Here is a 27,462-nt window from a genome sequence, read left to right as displayed (position 1 = left end):
TTGTAGGGGATGGCCGTGTCACAAAAGGCTCCAGCTTTGGAAGAGAGGGAGAGAGAAAAGAACAACACATGTGCATTGAACCTACAGGCTATATACAGAACAAAAGAGAATGTGTACAATTGTCTGAAGCTTTTGGCACGTGAACGCGCCTGATCAGCATCTGCAATGGAGCGCCTTTCTCCTGTAACCATGCACTAGTGTTCTACAAAAACCTCACCAGCTAGGCTTCAAACACACGAAGGCACTGACAGCTACTACCTGATCCTAGAAATTAACAGCTTAATTACAATCGGAGAACGCTTCCCAAACTATACTACACGTCCAGCTGTGTTATCTCAAAGTAGGAGGCCGAGCGCCCTGAAGCCGACGACCTGCCCGAGCTCTCCCTCTCGACGGAGTAGGCGATGAGCAGCTTCACGACGTGCCTGTACCTCCTCCTGTACGTCGGGAACTTGGACAGGCTCCTCACAATCCCAACCAGCCTGCCAGAAAGACAGCACCATTCAGAACAAGGAGAAACGCCACACCACACGCATGTCATGAACAACAAGTGAACGGAGCAGCACACGTGCCTTCTACTTATGGCCTGGATCTGCGCCAGCCTCACAGGGTCCTGGGGCACCACCATCATCCCGGCGCCGTTCTCCCACCCGCCAGCGCCAGCGCCCGCGACGTTGCCGGCGAAGACGGTCAGCTTCTCCAGGAACCTGACCTCCTCCTCGGTCATCCTCAGCGCCTGTATCTGCTCCTTGAGCACCAGCACGGGGTGGAAGAACCAGTCCAGCAGCCGGTCCTGCGGCCGGTTGTGCTGGTTCACCTCGAAGCTGCCCAGCACCAGGCCCCCGGACCCGGCCCTGATCGACTGCAGCACGGTGCACAGCAGCGAGTAGGACGGCAGGCCCAGGCTCACGGTCTCGTGGTGCCCGCCCTCCTTCGCCCCCCTCAGCCACTCCGCCAGCCCCGCGGCCGTTATCACGTTCTGGTTCAGGAGGTCCCTCCCCCGCTGCTCGCATGACTTCATCATGTTCTCCCATATCTGCACAACAAAGAAACTAGGATTTCAGCCGTGGTTTTAAGTGTGAATTGCATTGCAGCGAGTTTCTATGGTGGAAGTGTGAATCAAGGGTGTGTCTGAAAATTCTGCGTGCAGACAAGACAATCTGGGAAATGGAATGCCATGAAAGGAACATGCATACCTGGACCATCTTGACTTCCTGTATAGCCTCTCTCACTGATCTCGCAGGCGCCAGATTCGGAACCAACATTGCCGGTGCTTCACTGGGGCCAGGAGGGTGGTCAGCTCCTTTGCCGCCGGAGGCGTTTGTTCTCACCGAGAATTCCGTGGAGTTCGACGGTTTCCTCTTTCTGTAGGACGGCCTGTGTGTTTTTTTTTTCAACACGCAAGAGGTTAAACAATTGCATAGCGAGGAAGCAGCACATGCCAAAGGACATCAGGACTGTCAGATCGGAACAAGAACAATCAAGGGAGAATGCAGTACTTTGGGAGAACTGTTCCTTCACGGAGGTAGAGCCAGTCGTTGGTGTACTCATCGAACTCCGCAACCATGGCCACGACATACGAAACGCCCCTCTGAAACGACCTCTCCTGCGACATTACAGGCGCAAAAGATCTGTAAGCACTCGCATCACAAAAAAAAAAACCCATTCACAAAAACAAAACCAAAAAAATGCTAGCTTTTGCAGATTGTTTAACAGTGTGCCGAGACCTGGAAAACGATGACCGCTCCGTAGAGCCCCACAAAGATGCTGGAGACGATGGCCAGCAGGACGCTCCCGACCACCACCAGCGGCCAGAACAGGATAGCCAGGCCGGCGATCGGCACGCAGACCGTCTCGAGGAACGGGCCTTCTCGGCTTATAAGGTCGTGCAGCAGCCTCTGCCAGCCTTTGAAGAGCATGTAGGGGCTCTTGACCAGCGCAATCACCGTGTAAAGTGGTATGTCCACGACTAGCCCGAGGAGAGCGACGACTATGCATGAGGGCACGTCCAGCAACCTGCAAGAACAGCATTCACGATTGTTATACTCACAAGACTGTACATTTGGGGGAAGGTAGCTGTTGTTTTTTCTGTTGTAATTGACAGAAATCTCTTGCCATCCCTGAGAGAGAGAGACTCATGTTTAGTTCGCTGTCTAATTTGACACACTTTGCCTAACTTTTCTGACTAATATTAGTTCTTCAATTCGTACAATTAATCTTAATCAAATTGTGGCACATTCAGCCACGAACCAAATAGACCCTCACAACCAACAGTACATCTTATTTTATCTTATTAACCTAAGTAAAATTACAACGTCAAATTTCAAGCAGCTGCGTGTATCAGACCATGAAAAGCATAATGAATCAGTTGTTTTTTTAAAAGAAAAGATATCATATGAATCAATATTTTTTCGAAAATAGATGATATATCATAATGATAGAATTTGTAGAGAATATACTTATCACCCTAACACGACAAATGACACACTGCCAGGGCAGTATACTTTATGGCAAAAAGGCTAATCATGTCCTTGTCATGACAACCTCATCTCCTTGTCACAAGGATTACACAGCACAGGGCTAATCCTGAAGCAACCGAAAGAATGGTGGCTGGTGGGAGGACAGATATACCTTATGGAATGGGGCTCACGATTCTGGGAGCCCTCGCGCAGCTCCTTGAGGTAGACAGGGTAGGAGTGGAAGCAGATGTCCGCGAAGTCCCTGACCACCGTGCAGCTGCCCTTGATCGTGCCCCACGTCCCATCCTGCTCAAGCAAACCAGAACCATCATGTTGTTTGTTGCCAGCTGCGGGCACCTGAATGGTTTGACCTGCGCCGGTGCAGGAGACGCTGTCTGGTCTGCCTGCCTTACCACAATGCCGTGCACGAACTTCTTGGCCTCGCTTTCCTGCCGGAACGCCTCGAAGGTGGAGATCCACGGCGTGAAGAAGCCGTACCCGAGACCCACCAGCGCGCTGCCCAAGATGCCCAGCCCCAGCCAGAGGCCGAACAGCACGGGTAGCGCCAAGAGCACGGCTAGCTTCAGGCCCGCGTTGATGCGGTCGGTCCTGGAATTAAAACGCGGATTGCAGGGCAACAACGATCAGTCAAACAGTATGACCGCGACCATCTACTGGTCTCGAGAAGATGCAACTGGCGACCGAAAGAAATTTTGGAAGAAAGGTGCATTCAGATAAAAACTATTATTCAGAAGTATCGAACGAAAAAACAACGGATTTTGCTGGAATGGAATAGAGAAGATAAAGGAGAACGCAAGGAATAGTTGTGGGGCGGCTTACTTGATGAGCGAGTAGATTGCCCACCAGACGTGCGCCGGGAAGAGCACGAGTATGACGCCGACGTTGCCCACTATCATCACGGCGGCGGCAACGGGCCCGACCACCACCGCTGCGCATCAGGCAACAGAAGTAAGAACACGCAGGCGCGGCGCAGCAAAGCGGGGCTCCAGACCAGAACATGGCGAGACGCGAACGCGATCGGTTACAGGAAAGAAAGGGCGTGCCTTTGATGCCGCCGAGGAAGAAGGCGGCGCAGAAGGAGAAGACCACGTAGGCGACGCGCAACGAGTGCTGCACCGACGCCATGGGCTCCGCCGCGTAGTCGGCGGCCACCCACCCCTTCACCGACTCCATCCGTCGTCGGCCACCGCCGCCGCCGCGCGACGGACGCTGTGTCCGATCGAATCCGAGGCCGCGCGCGGCGCCTCCCTCGCACCCCCACGGCGCGACGAACGGAACCCGCGCACCTCCGCCGCCGCCGGAATCAAGGAAAGAGCAGCGATTCCCACAGTACCTTCGCGCGCCGCAGAAGTTAGAACGGACGGAGAGCACGAGAGACCACGACAGGGAATGAAAGAAAAGAGCGCCTGCCGGCTGTCCGGTCCACGCTTTCGCGCGCGGGAATCTGAGACCGAGCAAGCAGGTGGAGGCGGCCGGCGCGAGCGACTTGCGCGACAAGACGTTCCCGGAGAAACAGCTTATAACGCTCGGGGGCGGGTCAAACCGGCTGCCACGGCCACGCCTCCTGCTCGTGTTCTTGCGGGACAGCGGGAGGAGAAGCGGGAGGGGTTTTCGCCTTTGCGTCTGTATTTTTTTCTGTGTTATACACTCCCTCGGTTTCAAAGGAAATGCAAATATTTTAAATATATATAATAATAATATCTAATTATGAAATATAGTTTTATAAGACATTTATTATAAATATTTTTGTATGGGTATAATTTTAGTTAAAACTGTTGGAGTCTCATTCTCTGTCGAATAGGAGAAATTGTCTTAAAACAATAAGATTGAATGTTAAAACTACAAGAAGCATGCGTAAAACAGTGAAGGATGACAGTTTCGACTTAAGGTAGTTATGAAGGTCAAACACAATGTTGAGCCGAAGAGGAAAATACTAGTTAATCTATGATGTTTTGTATTAGGATTATGTGTATATGTTAAATGTCATAAATGTATTTTTATTCGGGCTACGTCTCGTGCCTATAAATAAATGAACAGTAGTCTCACACCGTTCAGTCAGAATTGAGATTACACTCTCATTTTCTCCTTTGAGTAAGCCGAAGGTACCGATATATTATTTTGTTGATATATGATATAAACTTCAATGTTATTTAATATTAATGTGTTATAAGTAATTATTATAATGTTACATTTTGAAGATACATTTTTTATTTATAAATGATGAAGACTTGTTTTTCATAACCTTCATTCGAGAACCATCAAATCTAAAAAATGATGCTTCGAAAAACAAAAGTTCTTTTTATATAATACTTATGTTGCCTTGTTTTGTGATTCATCAATCGTAAACAAGAGATCAACAAAAACTATTTTTTTTAACTATCATGGAACAGTTTTTTCTTGGGGGGGGGGGGGGGGGGGGAGGGAATAGGTGCCAAGCTGCAAGCAGTTTTTTTCTTGAGGTATGTGGTTTTCTTTCAGTATTTTTTGTTAAACTTTAATTTGTATCGTCTTCCACTATTAAGTAGTGTTTTTATCTCTACAGTACATCTGCAACAATACAAATGGTCTAATTTGAAGCAAGTAGTCTATTTCTTTCTTGCCTGTGCCTTCGGTGGACCAAGAGAGGACATAGTTAATGGCACGGCAGGTAAAGGTTGACATGACACCATCGCCAGGGTTTATCCACAATCGCGAGTGATGGGTGAATTGACACGAATCACATAAATGCGTGCATGGAATAATCTCGGATTCGGGTACTCTTCTAGATTGTCCTAATAATCTTCACTGCTTCTAGAGCGTTGACGAAAGCGATAGAATTTTTTTTTGTTTATAGCGTGCACGGACACGTTATACTCGCTTTGTTCTATTTGTCCTGTATTACTTGACGTTTTAGATTAATTCACAAAAAATAATGTAAAAGGTAAAAAAACACTATATTGTATTTTCTCTATTCTTTTTTATTTATCACGATTTAGTTTAAAAATAAAGTAACGAACGATAAATATTCGGGAACGAGTAGTAACAAAGAGGTGAAGATGTATTGAGAGAATATATTAAAAGAAGAGAAAGAGACAATAAGAAGTGAGAATAACAATTATTTCAAAACAAAATTTAAATACTATAAAATGAGTATTTTAGAACGTATGGAGTACTTAACTTACGTCTGACTGTATGGGTGTGTCCTACCACAGATCAGACGTCAAAGTAGGAGTACAGGTGCCAAAATTGACATTAAATTATCAGAGAACATTCTAACAATTCTTTAGAACTTCTTATCTGATCCATGCTCTGACTGTCCCAAGATAAGCGCACATAAATTCTCAAATAGCCAATTTTTTGAAGTTTTATTAAATATCATGAGCTGATCATAGGGATATAATTCTGTAATAAACTTATTAAAGGCATGAATATTGGTACTACCTCCATTTCTAAATATTTGACGCCTAATACTTCATGTTTGAACTAGAAAACGTCATATATAAAAAAGCGGAGGGAGTATTATTTTCTATGTGCCTAATCAATCTTTTTATTTTTCTATAAAATAGATGTGTAATTAGTTTGGAATGGAAGAGTATGTAATATCCACTAATGGATTCAATTGCATAGATTTAGAAAAAAAAAACACACTAAAAACCAATAGAATCTAGATAGTGATTCTCAAACTCCTATCCAACATAAACAGGATCCAGGTGGATGACACACACACGATTCTTACCTAATGTAATAACAGTAACAGTGCTGTGTTTATGTTTTACAGACATGTTGTAATAGTAATATTTAAACGAGCTCGAAAAAAAAAGAGAAAAATCAATGCGCGTATATTTACCACTAATAATGAACTGATACCTTGACTATACATAAACTTAAATATACGTAGAATGTGGTACGAAGAAGCTACTTCGTCCCGTGTGCTGTCAAAGTCTAGAGTACCACACACCATCACTTCTCTAGCTAGTCGTTTTATGCCAGCTGTTGCGGCAGCTCTGGCGCGCGATGTCGCCAAAATTGCCCAGTACCCAATACTAGTGGGACCTTTGCGATTCGTACATTCTTTTTCTTCTATATTTTTGCCATACTTCGTGTAGTTTTATTTTGTGTAATCTTTTTTTATGTAAGATTAATTCTTAAATATATAGTTGGTCAAGAAACCAAACATGCCCTTAGATCAACCGTCAACCCGTCAAATATTCAAATACATCGCCCGAACTACCCTGCGCAGTCGCTAGGCGCTGCTAGCAGAATGCCCTCACCATTTCATCAACCAATAGCGCCCTGTCTCGTTAGATTATCTTCGGCAGGTTTATTATCTTACTCTCTATTTCAATCTATACTATGTAAAATAATACTCTGCATAATCGTGAGATGACGACCTATTGAATAGTAGTATATAATAGGGAGTGGTTGCCTTGTCATTTCCGCGCGCAGCCCGGACCCCGCTGCGCACTGGCGGCGACGGCGGCCCGTCCGGCTCGCCACCCCGCGTCCTTGTCCGCTTCCCTTGGTTCCTGGCCTGGCCTCTCATCATGGTTGTGGTCAGCCTCCGCTGCTCCGCTTCCGCTCCCAGGTGCTGCTGGCTGTATCCAGACATCCAGTGGTGCTCGTGCAGACCAGGCGTCCTGCTACGGCCTTTCCCCCCACAACCACAGGCGGCCGACACGTGCGTGGCCACTCTTGGCTCCGACCACTGCGGCTGGCTTGGAACATGCTGCGTGACTGACCGTCCGGCTGTACCTGCATTCCACCTGCCGGGCTCTCCATCCGTGGCGAGTTCAAAAATTTTCGACAGCGTAAACCTAGTCGTCCTTTTTCTACTTTCTCTCCTTTTTAAGATAGAATAGTTGTATTGCATTACAGATGTGTGCATAAATTTTTTTTTACCGGTAGTATTGATATTCTTATGAGAATTCTCTCTCGATTTGTAAAAGTACATTTCTTTTAAAACAGAGGGTGTAGCGCAGTCGAGAAATCTGACTCCTGACAGCATGGTTCATAGCACAGCCGACTCTCGCTGACAGCAAGGATTTTTTTTGCAGTCTATCACTTAGCTAATGTATATAGTCTTCTCTCAGTGACAAAGTTTCTTGGTTCTGCTGTCTAAATCGACTGTACGTATAGTCGTATACAGTCCGATTCTTTCCTCTTTTTTCTTCTATCTTGTCTATCTCAGTATTTAGCATGTTTACAGCCTGTTATTATACTTTTGCTCACGTAGGAGTCACGAGGTTGCATAGATTTTACTAGAGGAACCAATGCCAGTTGGAGCCTCGGTGTGTATAGATTATTTTGTTCTAGACGTGTAATAATTGTTCGACGGCAAGTAACAACACCTCATTCATCATCAAAGAAAAGCCCGCTACTGAGAGTCTGAGACATCAAATTATGTGATCGTCACATCTCAGATACTCACATGCGCTATATTACCTACCGGCGACATCCTCCTCCCTTTTTTTGTCCCAACTCTCTCCGTTGAAGTCAAGATCCAACGGCGTCACCGCACCCGTTCTAGTCTTCTAGACGAAGGAAAACTAACGATGCGTAAGCGTAAGCCTAACCAGATCAGTCAGCTAGCTCCGGATAAAAAATAATAAACTGCCGGCATCGACATCACAGAGGATAATGAGCCCCGGCCGATAAACGCTTCGCTCGTTGCTCCTGTCACAGCTCACGGCCAGGCAGGGGGAAGAACGGAGAAGCTTCCACGCAGTAGGGAAACATCTGCTGATGATTCGCCCCCCGTCGGATACGATCCCACCCCCACCCTTATTTTTTTTTAAAAAAAATCCCTCTGTTTGACGCGCGTACGCGAGTCAGAAGCTGAGACCATGGAGACGGCAGCCAGGCAGGCAGTCGTGGGCTGCGCGCCTCGGATGATTTTGACGAGGTTGCCTTGCTGCGCACTCTACACGCCTCGATCCTCCAGGCGTTAAAGAATTCCAGAGGGCGGGGCGGGGCGGGGCGGGGCGTCGTTATCCCAAGATCCATTGGCGTCCATCCAAGCAGCAGTTGGATTGGAGCTCAACAAATTATTGCCAGCAGAACATTAATAATAACCAACAGATGCCCCGGCCCTTGACACAGGAGGAGAGAATCAGCACAGGGGGGAAATGGCACGAGTTTGAGGCCACGGGTGGTGGTGGCGGCTGGTGGAACACGGGTCACGGGCCGTCGGTCTCTTCGTCAGCCCACACGATTATTTATTCCTTAACGCGAGTCTCGCTGCTGACGTGGCACCGTGTGTTGGTGCTAGCAGTAGCTGATTTGGCCGCATGTCGCTGCCGAAAAGGTAGGGCCGGGAGAGGGCCCTCCGTCACCGCCGGCCGCCGGGGGCTGCTACGGCGATCGACCCTGACGACCTGCCTAGTGTCACGGCTTCCGTCACACGAGACAGGGATAAGGATAACTATGTAAGCAAACAACTCGCGCACGCCCGGCCAGCACTCAGCGGCTCGATCACGATCGGATGCCAGTGCCCAGGACCTCGGGGAAAAGCCAGCTGGTGCAGCCTGCAGGTGGGCTGAATTTCTTCGATCTTGATGCGGCACGGCACGGCGCGGCGCACCAGCACCACCAACAGTTGTCGGTGCAGCGGAGAGAATGCCACCTCACCTGGACACCTGGTAGTGGTAGCAGGAGCAACCGAGCGAAACCCATGTCTCGGACGGTCATGCTGCACGAAAAGGAACTTCGGAGACGAACCCAAACTGACCCACATGCGCCCACGAAAGAACGGAGTAGCAAACCCACGAGCCAGCCAAGGCCTGGGTCTCTCTCTCCATCCTTCTAGCCCATGGGCCTTGGTTCTGCGAGACGGGCTCCAACGAGATCACGGCTTCATCAACGCTGCTGTCTAGAAATAGAGCAACATCTGCAACAACTGGAAACTCTATTTTTTTAAAAGGATTCCTATTTTCCTAAGAAAAAATAAACTAATATTATTTGAGAAGAATACAAGTGATAGTCGCCTAGAGGGGGGGTGAATAGGGCGAAACTGAAATTTACAAATATAAACACAACTACAAGCCGGGTTAGCGTTAGAAATATAAACGAGTCCGCGAGAGAGGGCGCAAAACAAATCGCAAGCGAATAATGAAGTGAGACACACGGATTTGTTTTACCGAGGTTCGGTTCTCGCAAACCTACTCCCCGTTGAGGAGGCCACAAAGGCCGGGTCTCTTTCAACCCTTCCCTCTCTCAAATGGTCCCTCGGACCGAGTGAGCTTCTCTTCTCAAATCAAAGCCGGGAACAAAAACTTCCCCGCAAGGGCCACCACACAATTGGTGCCTCTTGCCTTGATTACAATGGAGTTGTGATCTCAAGAACAAGTGAGAAAGAAAAGAAGCAATCCAAGCGCAAGAGCTCAAAAGAACACGGCAAATCTCTCTCGCTAATCACTAAAGCCTTGTGTGGAATTGGAGAGGATTTGATCTCTTTGTATGTGTCTAGAATTGAATGCCTAGCTCTTGTAAGTGGTTGAGAAGTGGAAAACTTGGATGCAATGAATGGTGGGGTGGTTGGGGTATTTATAGCCCCAACCACCAAACTTGACCGTTGGCTGGAGGCGTCTGCTCGATGGCGCACCGGACAGTCCGGTGCACACCGGACAGTCCGGTGCCCCTGCCACGTCATCACTGCCGTTGGATTCTGACCGTTGGAGCTTCTGACTTGTGGGCCCTCCTGGGTGTCCGGTGCACACCGGACATGCACTGTTTGATGTCCGGTGCACCAGCATGGGCAAGTCTGACGTCTGCGCGCGCTGCGCGCGCATTAAATGCTCCGCAGGGAGCCGTTGGCGCCGCAGGGAGCCGTTGCTCCGCTGTCACACCGGACAGTCCGGTGCACACCGGACAGTCCGGTGAATTTTAGCGGAGCGGCTGCCGCGCGAACCCGAGGCTGGCGAGTTCTGGAGACCGCGCTTCCTTGGAGCACCGGACATGTCCGGTGCACACCGGACAGTCCGGTGAATTATAGCGCGCCGGCTTCCGAGAATTCCCGAGGGTGAAGAGTTTGAGTCGGAGTCCCCTGGTGCACCGGACAGGTACTGTTCACTGTCCGGTGGCACACCGGACAGTCCGGTGCGCCAGACCAGGGGTGCCTTCGGTTGCCCCTTTGCTCCTTTATTGAATCCAAACTTGGTCTTTTTATTGGCTGAGTGTGAACCTTTTACACCTGTATAATCTATACACTTGGGCAAACTAGTTAGTCCAAAGATTTGTGTTGGGCAATTCAACCACCAAAATTATTTAGGAACTAGGTGTAAGCCTAATTCCCTTTCAATCTCCCCCTTTTTGGTGATTGATGCCAACACAAACCAAAGCAAATATAGAAGTGCATAGTTGAACTAGTTTGCATAAAGTAAGTGTAAAGGTTACTTGGAATTTAGCCAATATAACTACTTACAAGATATGCATGGAATGTTTCTTTCTTATTTAACATTTTGGACCACGTTTGCACCACATGTTTTGTTTTTGCAAATTCTTTTTGTAAATCCATTTCAAAGATCTTTTGCAAATAGTCAAAGGTAAATGAATACGAGTTTGTAAAGCATTTTCAAGATTTGAAATTTTCTCCCCCTGTTTCAAATGCTTTTCCTTTGACTTAAACAAAACTCCCCCTAAAAGGGATTCACCTCTTAGTGTTCAAGAGGGTTTTGATATACCATTTTTGAAATACTAATTTCTCCCCCTTTTGAACACAATAAGATACCAAATGATAAATACTTTTGGAAAGCACTAAGGTTTTGAATTTGGTGGTGGTGGTGCGGTCCTTTTGCTTTGGGCTCATCATTTCTCCCCCTTTTTGGCATGAATCGCCAAAAACGGAATCATTAGAGCCCTTGAAGTACTTTCTTCCCCTTTGGTCATAAGTAAATGAGTTAAGATTATACCAAAGACGAAATCCGGTCCTTTTGCTTTTGAGCTTTTACGCTCTCCCCCAAGGATGAAGTCCTTTTCTTTGATGCTCATTTCTCCCTAAGGAAAAGAGAGTTGCTCGGAGTGATGGCGAAGCATGAGTTACGGAGTGGAAGCCTTTGTCTTCGCCGAAGACTCCAATTCCCTTTCAATATACCTATGACTTGGTGTGAAATAGACTTGAAAACACATTAGTCATAGCATATAAAAGAGATATGATCAAAGGTACTCAAATGAGCTATGTGTGCAAGTTAGCAAAAGAAGTTTCTAGAATCAAGAATATTGAGCTCATGCCAAAGTCTGGTAAAAGATTGTTCATCAAGAGGCTTGGTAAAAATATCGGCTAATTGATCTTTAGTATTAATGTAAGAAATCTCGATATCCCCCTTTTGTTGGTGATCCCTAAGAAAATGATACCGAATGGCTATGTGCTTAGTGCGGCTATGCTCGACGGGATTGTCGGCCATTTTGATTGCACTTTCATTATCACATAGCAAAGGGACTTTGGTTAATTTGTAACCGTAGTCCCGCAGGGTTTGCCTCATCCAAAGCAATTGCGCGCAACAATGTCCTGCGGCAATGTACTCGGCTTCGGCGGTGGAAAGAGCGACCGAATTTTGCTTCTTTGAAGCCCAAGACACCAAAGATCTTCCCAAGAACTGGCAAGTCCCCGATGTGCTCTTTCTATTGATTTTACACCCCGCCCAATCGGCATCCGAATAACCAATCAAATCAAATGTGGATCCCCGAGGGTACCAAAGCCCAAACTTAGGTGTATAAGCCAAATATCTCAAGATTCGTTTTACGGCCGTAAGGTGGGATTCCTTAGGGTCGGATTGGAATCTTGCACATATGCATACGGAAAGCATAATGTCCGGTCGAGATGCACATAAATAAAGCAATGAACCAATCATCGACCGGTATACCTTTTGATCCACGGACTTACCTCCCGTGTCGAGGTCGAGATGCCCATTAGTTCCCATGGGTGTCTTGATGGGTTTGGCATCCTTCATCCCAAACTTAGCAAGAATGTCTTGAGTGTACTTCGTTTGGCTAATGAAGGTGCCTTCTTGGAGTTGCTTCACTTGAAATCCTAAGAAATACTTCAACTCCCCCATCATAGACATCTCGAATTTCTGTGTCATGATCCTACTAAACTCTTCACATGTAGACTCGTTAGTAGACCCAAATATAGTATCATCAACATAAATTTGGCATACAAACAAGTCATTTTCAAGAGTTTTAGTAAAGAGTGTAGGATCAGCTTTTCCGACTTTGAAGCCATTAGCAATGAGGAAATCTCTAAGGCATTCATACCATGCTCTTGGGGCTTGTTTGAGCCCATAAAGCGCCTTAGAGAGCCTATAAACATGGTTAGGATACTCACTGTCTTCAAAGCCGGGAGGTTGCTCAACATAGACCTCTTCCTTGATTGGTCCGTTGAGGAAGGCACTTTTCACGTCCATTTGATAGAGCTTAAAGCCATGGTAAGTAGCATAGGCCAATAATATGCGAATTGACTCAAGCCTAGCTACGGGTGCATAGGTTTCACCGAAATCCAAACCTTCGACTTGTGAATACCCTTTGGCCACGAGTCGAGCTTTGTTCCTTGTCACCACACCATGCTCGTCTTGCTTGTTGCGGAAGACCCATTTGGTTCCTACAACATTTTGGTTAGGACGTGGAACTAAATGCCATACCTCGTTTCTTGTGAAATTGTTGAGCTCCTCTTGCATCGCCACCACCCAATCCGAATCTTGGAGAGCTTCCTCTACCCTGTGTGGCTCAATAGAGGAAACAAAAGAGTAATGTTCACAAAAATGAGCAACACGAGATCTAGTGGTTACCCCCTTATGAATGTCGCCGAGGATGGTGTCGACGGGGTGATCTCGTTGTATTGCTTGGTGGACTCTTGGGTATGGCGGCCTTGGTTCTTCCTCATCCTCCTTTTCTTGATTATTTTCATCTCCCCCTTGATCATTGCCATTATCTTGAGGTGGCTCATCTTCTTGATTTTGCCCTTCATCATCTTGAGCCTCATCCTCATTTTGGGTTGGTGGAGATGCTTGCATGGAGGATGATGGTTGATCTTGTGCATTGGGAGGCTCTTCGGATTCCTTAGGACACACATCCCCAATGGACATGTTCCTTAGCGCGATGCATGGAGCCTCTTCATTACCTATCTCATCAAGATCAGCTTGCTCTACTTGAGAGCCGTTAGTTTCATCAAACACAACGTCACATGAGACTTCAACTAGTCCAGTGGACTTGTTAAAGACCCTATATGCCCTTGTGTTTGAGTCATAACCAAGTAAAAAGCCTTCTACAGTTTTAGGAGCAAATTTAGATTTTCTACTTCTTTTAACAAGAATAAAGCATTTGCTACCAAAAACTCTAAAATATGAAATGTTGGGCTTTTTACCGGTTAGGAGTTCATATGATGTCTTCTTGAGGATTCGGTGAAGATATAACCGGTTGATGGCGTAGCAGGCGGTGTTGACCGCTTCGGCCCAAAACCGGTCCGGTGTCTTGTACTCATCAAGCATGGTTCTTGCCATGTCCAATAGAGTTCGATTCTTCCTCTCCACTACACCATTTTGTTGTGGCGTGTAGGGAGAGGAGAACTCATGCTTGATGCCCTCCTCCTCAAGGAAGCCTTCAATTTGAGAGTTCTTGAACTCGGTCCCGTTGTCGCTTCTTATTTTCTTGATCCTTAAGCTGAACTCATTTTGAGCCCGTCTCAAGAATCCCTTTAAAGTCTCTTGGGTTTGAGATTTTTCCTGTAAAAAGAATACCCAAGTGAAGCGAGAATAATCATCCACTATTACAAGACAATACTTACTCCCGCCGATGCTTATGTAAGCGATCGGGCCGAATAGATCCATGTGGAGTAGCTCAAGCGGCCTGTCGGTCGTCATGATGTTCTTGTGTGGATGATGGACTCCAACTTGCTTTCCTGCCTGGCATGCGCTACAAATCCTGTCTTTCTCAAAATGAACATTTGTTAATCCTAAAATGTGCTCTCCCTTTAGAAGCTTATGAAGATTCTTCATCCCAACATGGGCTAGTCGGCGGTGCCAGAGCCAACCCATGTTAGTCTTAGCAATTAAGCATGTGTCAAGTTCAGCTCTATCAAAATCCACTAAGTATAGCTGACCCTCTAACACACCCTTAAATGCTATTGAATCATCACTTCTTCTAAAGACAGTGACACCTATATCAGTAAAAAGACAGTTGTAGCCCATTTGACATAATTGGGAAACAGAAAGCAAGTTGTAATCTAAGGAATCAACAAGAAAAACATTGGAAATAGAATGGTCAGGAGATATAGCAATTTTACCAAGTCCTTTGACCAAACCTTGATTTCCATCCCCGAATGTGATAGCTCGTTGGGGATCTTGGTTTTTCTCATATGAGGAGAACATCCTTTTCTCCCCGGTCATGTGGTTTGTGCACCCGCTGTCGAGTATCCAACTTGAGCCCCCGGATGCATAAACCTACAAAACAAATTTAGTTCTTGACTTTAGGTACCCAAACTGTTTTGGGTCCTTTGGCATTAGATACAAGAACTTTGGGTACCCAAACACAAGTCTTGGAGCCCTTGTGTTTGCCCCCAACAAATTTGGCAACTACCTTGCCGGATTTGCTAGTAAGCACATAAGATGCATCAAAAGTTTTAAATGAAATGGCATGATCATATGATGCATTAGGAATTTTCTTCTTAGGCAACTTAGCATGGGTTGGTTGCCTAGAACTAGATGTCTCACCCTTATATATATAAGCATGATTAGGGCCAGAGTGAGACTTCCTAGAATGAATCTTTCTAATTTTGCTCTCAGGATAGCCGGCAGGGTACAAAATGTAACCCTCGTTATCCTGAGGCATGGGAGCCTTGCCCTTAACAAAGTTAGATAAGTTCTTTGGAGGGGCACTAAGTTTGACATTGTCTCCCCTTTGGAAGCCAATGCCATCCTTGATGCCAGGGCGTCTCCCATTATAGAGCATACTTCTAGCAAATTTAAATTTTTCATTTTCTAAGTTATGCTCGGCAATTTTAGCATCTAATTTTGCTATATGATCATTTTGTTGTTTAATTAAAGCCATATGATCATGAATAGCATCAATATCAACATTTCTACATCTAGTACAAATAGTGACATGCTCAATGGTAGAAGTAGATGGTTTGCAAGAATTAAGTTCAACAATCTTAGCACGAAGTATATCATTCTTATCTCTAAGATCGGCAATTGTAATTTTGCAAACATCAAAATCTTTAGCCTTAGCAATCAAATTTTCATTCTCTAATCTAAGGCTAGCAAGAGAAATGTTTAATTCTTCAATCCTAGCAAGCAAATCATCATTATTATCTCTAGAATTGGGAATTGAAACATCACAAACATGTGAATCAACCTTAGCATTTAAACTAGCATTTTCATGTCTAAGGTTGTCAATCATCTCACGGCAAGTGCTTAGCTCACTAGATAATTTTTCACATTTCTCTATCTCAAGAGCATAAGCCTTTTTAACCTTAACATGTTTTTTGTTTTCTTTAATTAGACAATCCTCTTGGGAATCTAAAAGGTCATCCTTTTCATGAATAGCACTAACCAATTCATTCAATTTTTCTTTTTGAGCTATGTTAAGATTTGCAAAAAGGGAACGTAAATTATCCTCCTCATCACTAGCATTATCATCACTAGAAGATTCATATTTAGTGGAGGAGTTGGATTTAACCTTCTTCTTTTTGCCGTCCTTTGCCATGAGGCACTTGTGGCCGACGTTGGGGAAGAGGAGTCCCTTGGTGACGGCGATGTTGGCGGCGTCCTCGTCGTCGGAGGAGTCGCTTGAGCTTTCGTCGGAATCCCATTCCCGACAAACATGGGCATCGCCGCCCTTCTTCTTGTAGTACCTTTTCTTCTCCTTTCTTCTTCCCTTCTTGTCGTCGCCTCGGTCACTGTCACTAGATATAGGACATTTAGCAATAAAATGACCGGGCTTACCACACTTGTAGCAAACCTTCTTGGAGCGGGACTTGTAGTCCTTCCCCCTCCTTTGCTTGAGGATTTGGCGGAAGCTCTTGATGACGAGCGCCATTTCCTCATTGTCGAGTTTGGAGGCGTCTATTGGTTGTCTACTTGGTGTAGACTCCTCCTTCTTCTCCTCCGTTGCCTTGAATGCAACGGGTTGGGCTTCGGATGAGTCGCCAAGCTCGTTGATTTTCCTCGAGCCTTCTATCATGCACTCAAAACTTACAAAATGCCCGATCACTTCCTCGGGGGTCATTTTAGTATATCTAGGATTACCACGAATCAATTGAACTTGAGTGGGATTAAGAAAAATGAGAGATCTTAAAATAACATTTACCACTTCGTGGTCATCCCACTTCTTGCTCCCGAGGTTGCGCACTTGGTTTACCAAAGTCTTGAGCCGGTTGTACATATGTTGTGGCTCCTCCCCTTTGTGAAGCCGGAACCGACCGAGCTCCCCCTCGATCGTTTCTCGCTTGGTGATCTTGGTGAGCTCGTCTCCCTCGTGCGCGGTTTTGAGTACATCCCAAACCTCCTTGGCGTTCTTCAACCCTTGTACTTTGTTATATTCCTCTTTACTTAGTGAGGCGAGGAGAATTGTTGTGGCTTGTGAGTTGAAGTGCTCGATTTGGGCTACCTCATCCTCATCATAGTTCTCATCCCCTATCGACGGTACCTGTACACCAAACTCAACAACATCCCATATACCTTTGTGGAGCGAGATTAGATGAAATTGCATTAAATCGCTCCACCTAGCGTAATCTTCACCATCAAAAGTTGGTGGTTTGCCTAACGGGACGGAAAGTAAAGGTGTATGTTTGGAAATGCGAGGGTAGCGTAGGGGGATCTTACTATACTTCTTGCGCTCTTGGCGCTTAGAAGTGACGGAGGGCGCATCGGAGTCGGAGGTCGATGTTGATGAAGTGTCGGTCTCGTAGTAGACCACCTTCCTCATCCTCTTGTGCTTGTCACCTTTCCGATGCGGCTTGTGGGAAGAAGATTTTTCCTTCTTCTCTTTGTGGTGAGAAGAAGATTTCTTCTCCTTCCCTTTGTTGGAGGAGCTCTTCTTCTTCTCCCTCCGTTTGGTGCGGGACTCTTCCGATGAAGTGCTCCCGTGGCTTGTAGTGGGCTTTTCGCCGGTCTCCATCTCCTTCTTGGCGTGATCTCCCGACATTACTTCGAGCGATTAGGCTCTAATGAAGCACCGGGCTCTGATACCAATTGATAGTCGCCTAGAGGGGGGGTGAATAGGGCGAAACTGAAATTTACAAATATAAACACAACTACAAGCCAGGTTAGCGTTAGAAATATAAACGAGTCCGCGAGAGAGGGCGCAAAACAAATCGCAAGCGAATAATGAAGTGAGACACACGGATTTGTTTTACCGAGGTTCGGTTCTCGCAAACCTACTCCCCGTTGAGGAGGCCACAAAGGCCGGGTCTCTTTCAACCCTTCCCTCTCTCAAACGGTCCCTCGGACCGAGTGAGCTTCTCTTCTCAAATCAAAGCCGGGAACAAAAACTTCCCCGCAAGGGCCACCACACAATTGGTGCCTCTTGCCTTGATTACAATGGAGTTGTGATCTCAAGAACAAGTGAGAAAGAAAAGAAGCAATCCAAGCGCAAGAGCTCAAAAGAACACGGCAAATCTCTCTCGCTAATCACTAAAGCCTTGTGTGGAATTGGAGAGGATTTGATCTCTTTGTATGTGTCTAGAATTGAATGCCTAGCTCTTGTAAGTGGTTGAGAAGTGGAAAACTTGGATGCAATGAATGGTGGGGTGGTTGGGGTATTTATAGCCCCAACCACCAAACTTGACCGTTGGCTGGAGGCGTCTGCTCGATGGCGCACCGGACAGTCCGGTGCACACCGGACAGTCCGGTGCCCCTGCCACGTCATCACTGCCGTTGGATTCTGACCGTTGGAGCTTCTGACTTGTGGGCCCTCCTGGGTGTCCGGTGCACACCGGACATGCACTGTTTGATGTCCGGTGCACCAGCATGGGCAAGTCTGACGTCTGCGCGCGCTGCGCGCGCATTAAATGCTCCGCAGGGAGCCGTTGGCGCCGCAGGGAGCCGTTGCTCCGCTGTCACACCGGACAGTCCGGTGCACACCGGACAGTCCGGTGAATTTTAGCGGAGCGGCTGCCGCGCGAACCCGAGGCTGGCGAGTTCTGGAGACCGCGCTTCCTTGTCCGGTGCACACCGGACAGTCCGGTGAATTATAGCGCGCCGGCTTCCGAGAATTCCCGAGGGTGAAGAGTTTGAGTCGGAGTCCCCTGGTGCACCGGACAGGTACTGTTCACTGTCCGGTGGCACACCGGACAGTCCGGTGCGCCAGACCAGGGGTGCCTTCGGTTGCCCCTTTGCTCCTTTATTGAATCCAAACTTGGTCTTTTTATTGGCTGAGTGTGAACCTTTTACACCTGTATAATCTATACACTTGGGCAAACTAGTTAGTCCAAAGATTTGTGTTGGGCAATTCAACCACCAAAATTATTTAGGAACTAGGTGTAAGCCTAATTCCCTTTCAACAAGTCTAGAGGTTGGTTTGGCCTTCTAAAAAACAACAAAAAATTTTCTAGCATAATAGAAAATAGCTACGCCTTCAAACAAATAAAATAGAGCGACGTTTTTTTAAGACAGTAGAAACTGTTTTGGGACCTTTTATATAAAAGGCGTTAGTTCAGAAAGATTACGCACACCAAACACTAATCATGAGCAAGGTCGCTAGGATTACTTGGAAAGAGCAAAAGTTTACACACTGCATTCCTTTGTGGCAGTATACACGGTATTGGACTAGTCACGTCGTTTGAACCCCAATCCATATGGATTGAATGAGGGTTTCAAGTGGTTTAAAATTTTAGAAAGTCAAAATCTCTCCCAATCTATATTAATTCCCTCAAATCCATATGGAATCAAAATAACCGAATAAGCCCTAGAGAAGTCAATTCTCTGCGGCGAAGCTAGAGCTAGAGGGTGTGCAATTGTCTTATGGGTACATAGGCATCAAGTAACGAAGGTGCATGTAAGGTGAACATTTGCACATTAAAACCTTTTTGTATTTTTAGGGAGTATAAATTAATTGTTGATATCACCCATATTCAATTCTGTAGCTGTATTGTCCTTTTGGAACTAAGGGAGTATGTTATTGTTGAACACTGTTTTTTTCTGACCGTTTGCCGTGCGCGGCACAGACCGTTCGCATGTGTGCAGAATCAATTAGAGTTCCAGATTTTTTTGCGATATTTTTTAGTAAAAATCCACGAGATAAGCTCGGGAACCGATTTGTAACGAGTCCATACTGTTGAGAACTACGTTACCACGGATCACCAGATCCGCTCCCTTCCCTCCCGTCAGCAGTAGAGGCGCAAGAAGCTGTAGAGTACCCGTAACCCTTCCCATAAGCACGACAGAGAAAACACACGAGACACGATATAGGGTTGGGCCTCTGGCCTCTTTCTGATCTCTGTACTATGAGGGGGTGTACAGGTTCCTTATATAGAGATGTGAGACCCCTCAGGGGCAAAGCAGGTATTTGCCCACATAACCCTAACTAGGGTTACCTAACACTCCCCCTTGGGCGAATACCGCGACCAACACATGCCTCGTTAAAACTCCGAAAAACCCAGTGGGAAAATGTGGAGAAAGAGTGCATGGTGATACAAATTGCATTTGCACTTTGTTGCCTCGTTAAAAACCTCATGTGAGAAACTTCAAGAAAACTCACAAAGGGAAAAAGAGTACAACAGCTGTCATCGGGACAGATTTCGATCCTCTGAGATCTAGATTCTATCGAATCTTCTACAAGGGCTAACTTTAGAAATGTGCTCCTCCTGATCCTTGCAAAACTGTATCAATAAGGCAAAACATCTTCTTCTAGAAGTATATGCACATAAAGATTTAGCAAACGGATTGCATATCCTTGCAAGGAATATTTCAGGAACTTGACCTCTACCCACTTCTAGGATATACAAGGTAAGTGCACGTATCAATATAAATAAGCCACTTTGACTGATGGTGTTCGATCGACTGGATCTATATATTTGATAGAAAGTTCCATAAAGGTTCACATATTGATCATCAAGCTCACGCCTTCAGGGCATAGAATATACATTTATTGTCTCACGGTTGTGATCAATATAAGCATTCGCTCCCCCTGACGATGACATCTGTCAAAGTCGTTATCCCTCATTACTCAAGCATATTCTTCAAGATATATGTCTCATTGTTCATCTGGAATAACGAGAATGGATGAGGTTGAGGTGCTATCATTTTCTATCTTACACCACAATTTATACATAGTTGTGCAAAGCAAATAACATGTCCTTCAATAGGACTTAGGGGATAATATAGTTGCAATAGTACATATTCTAATATGACACATCGCTCGAGGCATTCATCCATTGCAACATCTATGATGGTGTAACAAAAGTCCATCTAATATAAGATCGTAATCCATCAGGGATTTTTCATCGATCAGATACATCGTTATAGTCTGTCATTCTGGCACAATGGGGATATTTGCCAGTAACACTTAAACCTTATAGGTTTCTGCCATCAGGGCTTTAGAGGATACCGTAATTCCACATCTAATGGAAATTACCATGAGTAAAACTCATGGAATGCACATGTGCTTATTCGGTGAACTTCAAGTCCTTTGGTACCTCATCTTATTCCTTTTTGGGTCTGTATGGGTCTTTATCCCTTTATAGGGATTATCAAACTTTAGTGTTCAACACAGACTTTGTTTCTTCTAGAAAGGTTCCATCTCAGAACTATAATCTCAACTAGGAGATATTCTCTCTACACAGGAGAGTGGTCATTCATCAGGAATGCATTATTCGGTATGAGATTTATATGTTGCATATTTATAATTCAAGATTATGAGTCCTCCTTGGATCTCATGATGGATCTTCTGAATCCTATTAACTGCATATTTTAATTCATGCCATTTGCCAGATATATTACATAACGGAATAGTGTTTATTCAACACATACGTGGGATGAGTCTCTCACAAGACCACTTGAACCATCGCATTCACCACACATTATTTCAATAGTGCCCATAAATGTCCGAACTTCAAGCTCGTGACTTTCATTTTGCGATTATTGGTTCAGCCTCGATTGCATTTATCAATGACCCGATAAGAGAGCTTAAAGCACTCATGCCTAGGACTTTGTTTTGGATCCATTTGCAATCTAGAGGGGCAAGATAGGTGTCGACATATTTGTCTCCCACATTTAATAATGATCTTCGTCATTTCCCAAAACGAAAGATTCATTGTTCCGTATTCCCAGCACAATGATATTGCGCGCATTGCTAGGAATTTCATCATCAAGATGAACCTCTTCGTGAGGCAAATCACCATCAGGGTGAATTAATCGGAGGAGAGTTATCACAGACCATGTGAATCTGCAATCAGAACATATGCTTTGACTAAGGCTGATGGATCATATTCGCAGGCGTCCCCGAGAATAGATCAAATGCCAATAAGTCAAATGTGGATATGATATTAATCCCGGGTATATCCACATCTACATCAGGTAGAAGCATTCAGACCAATATGGTTACTCCTCAACGATTTCTGGCAAACTCCATATACACAGGAGTACACACCGAACGGCAGGTTCAGTTTGGCTTTTGTGCGTTTAATAGAACATTGAGGCATTACACTATATGGGCATTCCTCCCCCTAATGCCGAGATGTTCTTAAAATCATACAGATAAAATCCCCAACCACAATCATCCAGTTGTGGTCAATGTATGTTATTGTGGTGATTTATTTAGGAAATCTTACGCACATTACAAATAGGGGTTTTATGCAGTGAGCTTTGGACATTAATGTAGTGGCATGAATACTACATATTTATCCTTCAACATGAAGAGTTAGTCTCAACATCCAGCGAGACACGCAACAACAAGTTGCTTCGTGGTTACAATTCTGCCAACTTATTGTTATTATTACCAAATGCACAGTCAATCATTAAGATTTAGACTAACATGCACAACACTATTTTATCCATAAGGATCCTTCAGGGGATCATGCATACCATTCGTCGTTTGGAGCCAGTAGTTGACTTCAGATCAACAAGTAAAATGACCATCAGGGTCTAACGCTCACAAAGACATTCACTGGTTGCATTGTGCTTTTAAGCACATAGGAAAAATGTGTGTGTTTATATTGGTAGTGAAGTGCACGGCATCAGGCCAATGCTGCCAAGCAAAGATTTTTATATGCAAAAATGTATAGTCCAGCTCATTTTATTATTGCCCATGGTTTACCCAATTACTCATACTGTTCTGAAATTGGGTATCAATTTGTGCAACATTTTTAGGTATTATAATTTTGAGAGAGAATTTATAACAATAGTTAATAATTTGTGATGTTGCTAGCAGGGCAAACATTTCTCATATTATATACCAATTTGTTCTATAAAGCATTATTTCGATCTCTTCGTTGTTCGGCAAAAAGAGAATCTTCGGAATAGAACAGATAAGGCCAATAATTCATTTTTATCTGGGAAAATCACCATATAACTAGCTTTTGATGAAGCAAATGATGATAACTGCTTGGCAAGAACGAAACAAGACTGGTATCCGCCTAGGATCCATCTTCAACAACAGATAGTACTGCTCTCATACGAAGAAATCATCAGGAGTAGAGAGGATACAACATGTCTCCATAAGATCTTCATATTTCTATCACAAATTATTATCACTAGTAGTCTAGTGGTCAAGACATATGACTCTTCTGGCTCCGAGGACCAAGAATATGTTAATGTCTAATTTAGCTTCAAGCTCTGTGGTGATGTGGGATTTCATAGTTATTTGTCTACTCTTCTCACTTTTGGTAGATCGAAGGTAGATAATGGTAAGCATGCCGAAGGGTGGAATTCAGTGTAGTTCGGCTACATAAACCCCAAGTTGAGTCCATTCAGGACCGACCTTTACCATTTAGCTTACAGTGTATACCAAATTGTCAAAAGACTATCCTGAGTCAATTCAGTGACTATATGTATTTACAATTCCGAGAGATGTATGCGACACAAGCATAGAGGTCCTAGATAGAACGAGTAAAGTGGTTCGACGGGAACACACTATGGTTTTCACACCAATATAGTGAAAAAATTCTCAGAATAACCTTTCGATGTACTTGCAACTTCGTGTTGCTAGGGTACTAGCCATTATTCTCAAAGTTCGCTTTATGTCGTTCAACGACAAAGAGAGCAACGTGTCAACATCTGGTTGAGCAATGTATAACTGAGATTTATAGCCTTAAATCATTTGGTAAGGTCTTATTGCTTACTAATAAAATCCCAATTTGTGATGTCTTCTGTGCCAAAAAAACTTTCATGCATTAATATTGAATTTCTTCAGGTTACTTCGGGTAAAATTTTATGCATGAGGAGAGAGAGCACGGAATTAACTTATGTGTGTTTTATTGTAATTCAATTTAATTTCCCAGATTTCCAAGCACTATAGAGCTTAATATAGTTGTTATGGCCACTTGGCGATATATAAATATGATGCCACACAACACAGTCAAATAAAATATAGAGCCAAACAAAAATATTTATGAATGTTGCACATAATATGACTTTAGGGGCTTCAACAACCCAGCACAATCCACGCGAGTACAAGCTCTAGCGTCTGGTGTCAACGCGTGTGCGGCCATCAGGGCTACGACAACACAGCAAGCCTTCGTAATAAGCGCAGCAGGCACAATTATGGCTCGGTAATCGGGGGTACATGATAAGTCCACGCAATATGCGCAACAGGCGCAATTGTGGCTCGATGATCACGACAGACAACAGTGCCTACAGGGCATGCGAAAAATACGCGACTCAGCGATGGCGATTCGACTCAACGGGAGCTGTCCGATTAAACGAGAATGCTACATAGCAATCACATGACACAACCAAGTTCGTACGACACAAATATTGCGTCGTGTTGCCAGGGCGCAGCCAATGCCATAACTCAGTCGATTAATAACGCAGCCTGATTGACACGTGTGAGTACCCAATATATCATTTAATCGCTCGACGTGAGTACGAAAGCTCAACGCAACCCAAATATTTCGAGCTATTTGAATATACGAAGTATAGCTCTCACATGCATTTTAATAATTTTCTGCTAACTATTTATTACGAGAAATAAAGCAGAAAAATAATACTACAATTAATGCATAAGCATAAGTAGATCAGGTGTATGAAAGACATTTTCTCATATCCAAGCATGCATTTTTCTAATAATTATTTACTGCGGGAAATAATTAATTAAAATGGAAATTACAGTCTAAAACAATCTCGAGTGTCCATGCACATTAATCTATAACTAGGTGAGTGCCCGTGCGTTGCAACGGAAACATATAATATAATGATAACTTATATACAAAATGTGTGTTACATTGTTATAAGAAAATGTTTCATAATCTATACACAAAGATGAGATTTCTGCAAAGAATACCATGCCACATCACTAAAATATGAATGGTTCACTTATCCCTCATAACAGCAGCCTTGTCTCTGATTTAAGTTTAGGCACATTACAAATACTCAAACCGCTCAGCAAGTCCTTTTGCCGCTTCTTCAGAACTCCAGATGTTATGGCATCCTACTTCTCTGCTACCTCATCACAGTGACAAGCCGACAGGTACCACCTCTTTGACTCGAGTGCCCATGCTCGTATGGCGTCGCCTCGCCGCACGCCTAACTCGCCTAGGCGTTTGGAAGGGGGTGGGTCGCCATGTCTCGCCTTAACGCCTTAATAACCTTGGTCGGGGGCGACACCAAGCCGGCGGCCATGCTGTGAGGCGAGGGGGTAGGTCCATAGGTGGGCGTGAGTTTCTTTCCATGAACTTAGTGGCCAGGTACTCACAAAACTCATTAAATCATTGCCCACCATAGCAGAGACAACCTATAATTGAAACAGTATAACAATAAACAATGGTGATTATGAAAATTACTATGTACAAATAAATACAGATATTCAAAACCGAAAATAAAATGAAACCTTTAAGTAGGGTGAGATACTGTTCTTGAGATAATGATTTCTTGTGCTTTCCCAGAGAGCAGAACCACCTGCATGGGCTATAACCAAAGCATCAGCCATACGATTAGAAGCAAGACACTGGTTAACTGCCCCTTTGTAGTCTCCAACCACCAACGCATGTTGAATGCTTTTGTCAATTGATGGATCTGATGGCACAGCATCTCCAGGAACTTCCTGTTCTATCTGTTGACCATTTGTAGAAACTGATTCTTCAGCCAAGCTAGCCTCTGAAGGTTGAGGATTGTTGAAAAAATCATCCCCATTATCAATAAGAAACTGGGCATCCGCATTATCGGTTACTGCAGCATGATCAATATTAAGTGTATCTGCCAATATTTGGCTCAATTCATTAGTTGAACTTGCAGGCGGTGCCTGAGGTGGTTCGAAGCCAAGATGAGCAAGCAATTTTGTCCTTGCAAAATCCCCGTCCTCAAACATAACCCTTAAGAAGCCCCAGGTTTCTCTCTCCTCGTCAGATCTGATCAAACATGCATCACATAAAGTTAGTCTCCATGCAAATATCAGTATTAGTTCTACTAAAGAAGCACCTACAAAGATTCTTGGTATTTTTTTCACACAGAGCACGTAGCGAACTTTTGTCGCCATTCTGAATAGCAGCTTCAAATTCAGTTGATTGGCTCACCAGACTTTGCTCAATCACCAAATTGTGCACATGTACCTATAAAAAACATAACATAAACACAGGAACTTGAAGAGGAGCAGAAAACAGAACACTGACAAAGAATAATTACCTCAGATGTAGATGTTTGCGCACCTTGGGTGGGTGCCACCGGATGGAAAGAAACAAGTTTACCACCGAAACCAAAAGATGCACCGGTGGGGGCATTTCAACCATTTAATCTTGTACAGAGTTACACACCATAATATAAGTACGAGTAAGGAAGCAACACACCGAATTTGAGAATTAACACTTTTAACCGCCTGTCGTTTTATTTCAGTTGGATCTAATAGAATGTTTTTCAATTAATAAAGTAGTGAAGCTGAACAGCAGGGAACCAATGACCGTTTAAATTCTAATACTGTGATTACTAAATACTTTTGTTATATTTGCAAGAAGACTTGACTCGTGTATGCACTGTTAAGACATTAGTGTAAGTTTAGAACAAAAATATACCATGCAGGTGTTCTCCTTCTAGATTTGTTATCATCACTTATGTACTTTTCTGAGTTAACCTTGTACTTACACGTTGGAGGAAAGTTGATGACCCCTTCGGTCCATCCTTCAAATAGATGCCCTTCTTCAGCTCTACTTTCAGCTATCATTAAATGGAATGGAAAGATGAGCTAGGACTTTTGAATAAAGGATATTTTGCAATGTGACGATAAAACATAAAAGCCTACCTGGTCTTTCCCAAACAATTCGTTCCAATCCTGCTTGGATATGAGTTCGTGTGTCTTCTCATATGGTAAGTTGATCCTATAGTTGAGATCACCTAGCCATACATTCCTTCTAAAACAAGCTGAACTGCAATGCGTCACCAAATATAGCTACATGAACTGAACTGGTAAACTATGAAAGCAAAAGTTCTAATAGCATTGCAATATTCAAGAATGGCTAAAGATAATGCTTTGTTCCTTTAACTATTAAAATAAGTACAAAATGAACCACTAAAAAGTAGAGGTAACCAATACTCACTCATGATCATATATCGTTTCAGGCATGTTGACTCTCGAAACTGGATTAAATATTGTCCTTCGGTGGATTTCTTGAACATCAGCATTCCTTTTTAGTTCATCTCCTTCCTTTTCTCCATAGGTCAGGTGACAACATATAAAGCAAAACTGTGTTTGGTATATGGACACTTTAATAGCACCCAAAAGTTGATGACCCCTTCAGTCCATCCTTCAAACAGATGCCCCTTCTTCAGCTCTACTTTCAGCTATCATTAAAGGGAATGGAAAGATGAGCTAGGACTTCTGAATAAAGGGTATTTTGCAATGTGACGATAAAACATAAAAGCCTACCTGGTCT

The 27,462-nt window shown here is 44.4% G+C and overlaps 1 protein-coding gene and 1 long non-coding RNA gene across 2 annotated transcripts; both read right to left on the bottom strand.

Annotated features, from left to right (window-relative positions):
• Positions 1-54: 54 nt before the first annotated feature.
• Positions 55-4,081, bottom strand: LOC100384677 (uncharacterized). Its single transcript, NM_001397527.1, has 9 exons — positions 3,524-4,081; positions 3,300-3,408; positions 2,873-3,068; positions 2,632-2,765; positions 1,728-2,016; positions 1,500-1,606; positions 1,197-1,377; positions 573-1,036; positions 55-482 (listed from the first exon to the last, which is right to left on the bottom strand). Exons 1-9 carry the CDS (start codon positions 3,651-3,653, stop codon positions 314-316), a joined length of 1,779 nt encoding a protein of 592 aa, NP_001384456.1. The 5' UTR covers positions 3,654-4,081; the 3' UTR covers positions 55-313.
• A 21,160-nt stretch (positions 4,082-25,241) lies between these two features.
• On the bottom strand, positions 25,242-26,329 carry LOC103648603 (uncharacterized). The gene is made up of 4 exons (XR_002267544.1): positions 26,222-26,329; positions 26,022-26,148; positions 25,431-25,947; positions 25,242-25,334 (listed from the first exon to the last, which is right to left on the bottom strand). It is a non-coding gene; the product is annotated as an uncharacterized lncRNA (long non-coding RNA).
• Positions 26,330-27,462: the final 1,133 nt, after the last annotated feature.

This window comes from Zea mays, chromosome 2 (genome assembly GCF_902167145.1).
Source record: "Zea mays cultivar B73 chromosome 2, Zm-B73-REFERENCE-NAM-5.0, whole genome shotgun sequence".
Classification (NCBI taxonomy): Eukaryota; Viridiplantae; Streptophyta; class Magnoliopsida; order Poales; family Poaceae; genus Zea; species Zea mays.
The sequence above is the reverse complement of the archived record's forward strand: the minus strand, read 5'-3'. Positions and strand labels throughout refer to the sequence as shown.